This window comes from Frankliniella occidentalis, unplaced genomic scaffold (genome assembly GCF_000697945.3).
Source record: "Frankliniella occidentalis isolate FOCC.00 unplaced genomic scaffold, Focc_3.1 Scaffold113, whole genome shotgun sequence".
NCBI lineage: Eukaryota > Metazoa > Arthropoda > Insecta > Thysanoptera > Thripidae > Frankliniella > Frankliniella occidentalis.
The window spans coordinates 893,986-898,736 of NW_026267241.1; the positions used below are offsets into that span (position 1 = coordinate 893,986).

The following is a 4,751-nucleotide window of genomic DNA, read 5'->3' on the forward strand; positions in this document are numbered from 1 at the left end:
ATTTACATAGATATAGGGCGGTGAACATGGAGGGACAAATTTAAAAATAGTGGTAGGATTGACTAATAATTAAATATTGTTAATTATTTCAACACTCCTCCTCAATCCGAAGACATTTTTAAATATTTACAACAGTCTTCATGCAGTATTCTAACTAAAGGTTTTGTTAACACATCAGCAGGCATGAGCCTGGAAGGCATGTATTGAAGCTCAATACTTCCACGTTGCACACAGTCCCTTACATACTGTTTTCGTACTCCAAAATGCTTGGTCCTGGTACTGAAGTTTTGTGAGTACGCTGTTTCCAAAGCACTCTGATTATCATTAAAAATGGTCACAGTCTGCTCTCCACAATTGAACATTTCTTCAATTAGTTCATTAAGATATAGTGCTTCTCTTGTAGCCTCAGTCACTGAGATATATTCTGACTCTGTTGACGACAACGCTATTAATCCCTGCTTTTTGCTTTCCCATGTGATCAAGTTTCCGTCCAAGGTAAACAGATAACCACTGTGAGATTTGTAGTCTGTTTCGTCTCCTGCAAAGTCAGCATCAGCATACCCTGTTATGCAGAATGTTGGATTTTGACTCCTGTGGTATGTCAGTCCCATGCTTTTTGTATGTTTGAGGTATCTCAGGACTCTCATGGCCAATGCGTAGTGCACTTCAGTGTAATTTGAGTTAAACTGACTCAGATAGCTCACTGTGTAGGCTATATCTGGTCTTGTGTTCGTACTCAAGTATAGAAGGCACCCAATTAGCTCTCGGTATGGTAAGGGGTTTTCCCTTTCTCCAACCTTTCCTTTCCGCAGTTTAGCAGGGATTTGCTGATCAGTTCTTTCACTTGCAGCCTTCTTTCTTTTTCCTTTCTTTGCAACAGTATCGTCTGACGAGACTTTTTCGTCTTTTAAATTTCCAGTCTTTGGAAACACAGGCCTTCCATCCATTGGTGTATATTTTACATGACAATCTGCCATTCCATATTCAGCAAGTATTGATTCTATATAGTTTTCTTGGTGAAGTTTCAGGGTGCCTGCATTCCAGTCCCTTTCAATCTTCATTCCAAGACAATTCTGGGCTTCTCCCAGGTCCTTAATTTCGAATTCTAGCTGCAATGCAGTTAACAATTCATTCTTGTCTTTTGTTAAGTTATAAATTACAAAGAAATCATCCACATATAGAGCTACCATGATTACACTAGTCTTTGTACTCTTAATATAAACACACGGTTCATCAGGGAAGTTCTTGAATTTCAGTTTCTTCAAGACCTTATCTGCCTTTTGATACCAGCTTCGAGCGGCCTGTTTTAAGCCGTACATTGCCTTTTTAAGTTGACATACATGGCTTTCTGAGCCTTCTACAGAGAAACCCTCAGGTTGGCACATGAAAACATCCTCTGACAAATCACCATACAAGAAAGCTGTTTTTACATCCAAATGATCTATTTTTAGATTGAAATTTACTGCCACTGAGAATAACATCCTCAAAACACTCCTCCTGATCACAGGTGCAAAGGTCTCATGATAGTCTATTCCATGAACTTGGGTGTATCCTTTTGCAACTAACCTAGCTCTGTATATTGTATTGCCATCCTTATCCGTTTTTCTGCGGTAGACCCATCTGTTGCCAACAACTTTGGCTCCAGTGGGTAGAGGCACCAGTTCCCATACTGAGTTTTTCTCGAATGAGCCTATTTCATCTATCATTGCCTCGAGCCAATGATCACTTTCTGTGCAGTTCATTGCCTCATTGAAATCTTTAGGAATGAAAAAGGTTGATGGTTCAGTGTGAAGATCAGTTTCTTCATTCACTTCACCTATACCATATGCAACGAAACCTGGGAACTCTTTGGGTTTCCTTTTCCTCTTTCCCATTTCCCTACTGACTGTTGCAATGTCAGGATTTCCCGACTCTTTTTCTGTTGCAAAGATTTGTGCCGCTGGGTCTGTTTCCCTGGGCAAATTTGTGGATGTATGTGCATTCCAGAAAGATTCTGGTTGGACAGCTGTCTCTGTCGGTTCAGTTTGTTTTTCTTTTATTGGTTGAACTTCATTTTTAGAGTTCTCCTGTTTTTCAGGTGTTGTAATTGGTTGGTTTTCTTTAGCTGGGAAGATATTTTCATAGAATTTGACACTGGCAGTTGTGAATATTTTTCTAGATTCCATGTCCAGTAGTTTAAAGCCCTTTCTCTCATCATCTAAACCAACAAATATGCAATTTTTACTTCTATCTCCCAGCTTTCCATTTCCTGATACATGCGCATTTGCGAGGCAACCAAAAACCCTGAGTTGGTCAATGGATGGTTTTTCCCCTGTCCACGCATGTTGAGGGACCATGCCTTCTAATGCCCTTGTGGGTGTAACATTTTTTATGTACACAGCCAGGGACAAGGCTTCTGTCCAATATCTATTTGGTAGGCCTGCCATTTTTAGGAGTGCCCTTACCTTTTCCATCAGTATTCTATTTGCCCTCTCAGCCACTCCGTTTTGCTCGGGTGTTTCTGGACAAGAAAACTGTCTGATGATCCCTTCCCTTCTCAGATAGTCTTTAAACTCATTGCTACAATATTCACCTCCATTGTCTGATCTGAGTATCTTTACATTCTTTTCTGTAAAATTTTCCACCATGTTTTTGAAATCAATGAATTTTTCAAGTACTTCGTCTTTTGATTTTAACATTGCTACCATCGTGTACCTTGTACAATCATCTATAAATGTAACAAAATATTTGTAATTATTCCAGGAGGGACCATCAGTTACTTGACATACGTCTGAATGGATAATTTTAATGATGTCATCAGCCCTCCTAGCACCTTTACTTCGGAAGGAGGCTCTGACCTGTTTTGATTTGTCACAAGTGTCACAATTTTTTGATTCCTGTTTTTCAGAAATACCATCTACAAGATCATTGTTTATCATTTGCTTAATATAATCTTCATTAATGTGTGCCAGTCTGTGATGCCATAGCTCTAAATTTTCTGAGTTTAATGTGCTTCTGGTTTGAAAAATGAAGTTAGTCTTGGCTTGTTCAATTTTAAATTTAAAAATGTACGTGCCATTTACCTCCTCCGTTTTGAGAAGAGGTGCACCAAGGGTATGAATATTTTTGGATTCAAAAATCTCACAAGTGTTGTTTCGAAAAACTGTTACCAGACCAGATTTAGATATACTAGCCACTGAAAGTAAGTTGGAGGTTAACCCAGGCACATATGTCACACTACTGATTTCTTCAAGCCCAATATCATTATTAGCAATTAATTTTATGTCACCTTTTCCTTTGGTGTAAAGTGTTTGCCCGGCAGCACACATAACAGGTTCCCTATTAATTTCACAGAAGTTTTGCAAACTGCGCAGGTCACCTGTCATGGTTTTAGAACAAGCACTATCAATATACATTTCATAATCTTTATTTCCATTATCCTGCACAACAATATTATTACTAGTACTACTACAGCCAGCTTTGGCCATGTTTGCCACAGTCTTCTTCACAACCCAGCTGCGGGGCCCTTTGGGACCATTGTCACTATCAGATATTTTAAACCTTTTTGGTTGATTAACACTTTCACTGTCCTTCTTGAAATGGCAGTCCTTCTGATCATGATTTGTCCGCTGACAATGTGGACACTGTGGAAATGGTCCTTTGAAGCATCTGCTGGTTGGGTGGTTTGTCTTCTCACAGATGTAGCATTGTGTCTGCGTCGTCTGCTGTTGCTTGTTTTGATATTGATGGCCGGCCTCCGCCTTCTTCACGAAGCCACCACGGCCGCCGCGTCCTCGTGACTGGTGTCGCCCTCTGGAGGCCGCCATGTTGTGTCCTCCATCTTGGCGGGAAGAACCGGTGAATTTGAACACCTTGTGGTGTCCCTTTTTGGCGGCGTCTGTCTCCTCAACCCGAGCCTCCTTTAGGAGTTCATCCACCACGGTGGCGAATTGGAGCGTCGGCTCCTCCTCGCCCGGCAACACCACGGCAGCCGTCCTTTCGATGAGCTGGCGGAGCTGGCGCATCTCTGGTCGCAAATTCCGCAGCAGCAGAATCGCGGCCATCTCATCTTCGATCGGCTTCCCGGTCACGGCGATGGAGGAGACAGCTTCCTTCACCGCCATGACATACTCGCGGAGAGAAGAGAAGCTGTGGTGCTTGATCTCGAAAAGCTCATACACCAGATTTATTCGGCGGTGGACGCCCTTGTCCTCATACACTGAGACGAGGGCGTCCCATGCCTCCTTGGCGTAATTGGTGTCCAGGACGTGGACGAGTACGGCTGGGTCCAGCGTGGTCACTATTATGCTGTGAGCATCCCGGTCGTCGATCATTTCTTCTGCCTGGGGTTGGTCGCGCACGTTTTGTGGCGGCAATGCTTCCAAGCATTGTTGCATCTCGCCCTGCCTGAGATAAATCTTCACGAGAAACTTCCAGGCTTTCCAATTTTCAGGTCCCTTCAGTTTCTCAATACCCGAGACATTAATGTTCCTTTTTGGCTGTTGATTTTCACTGTCTTGCCTTAATTGTGCGTTTCGCCTGGTGGCAGCCATCTTGAGCACAAATCACTTAGCACTTCACTTGCACTGATTTAACCGATAGTTTGTTCACTCACACTTTTCACAGATTCGCTATTTCGACTCGCGCAGTGATAGCGTGTCACCTGGAGCGCATAACCTGTTGTAATTTAAAGTTCTATGAGCGAATTTAGAGTCTGATGCAATTGGATAATTGGGACGATAGGTCAACGAAGTAAACACCGTAGCTGCTGG

The 4,751-nt window shown here is 42.4% G+C and overlaps 1 protein-coding gene across 1 annotated transcript; it reads right to left on the minus strand.

The window, feature by feature from the left end:
* Positions 1-101: 101 nt before the first annotated feature.
* Positions 102-4,532, minus strand: LOC113209233 (uncharacterized). Its single transcript, XM_052270185.1, has one exon. The coding sequence runs from the start codon at positions 4,530-4,532 to the stop codon at positions 102-104; it is 4,431 nt and encodes a 1,476-aa protein (XP_052126145.1).
* Positions 4,533-4,751: the final 219 nt, after the last annotated feature.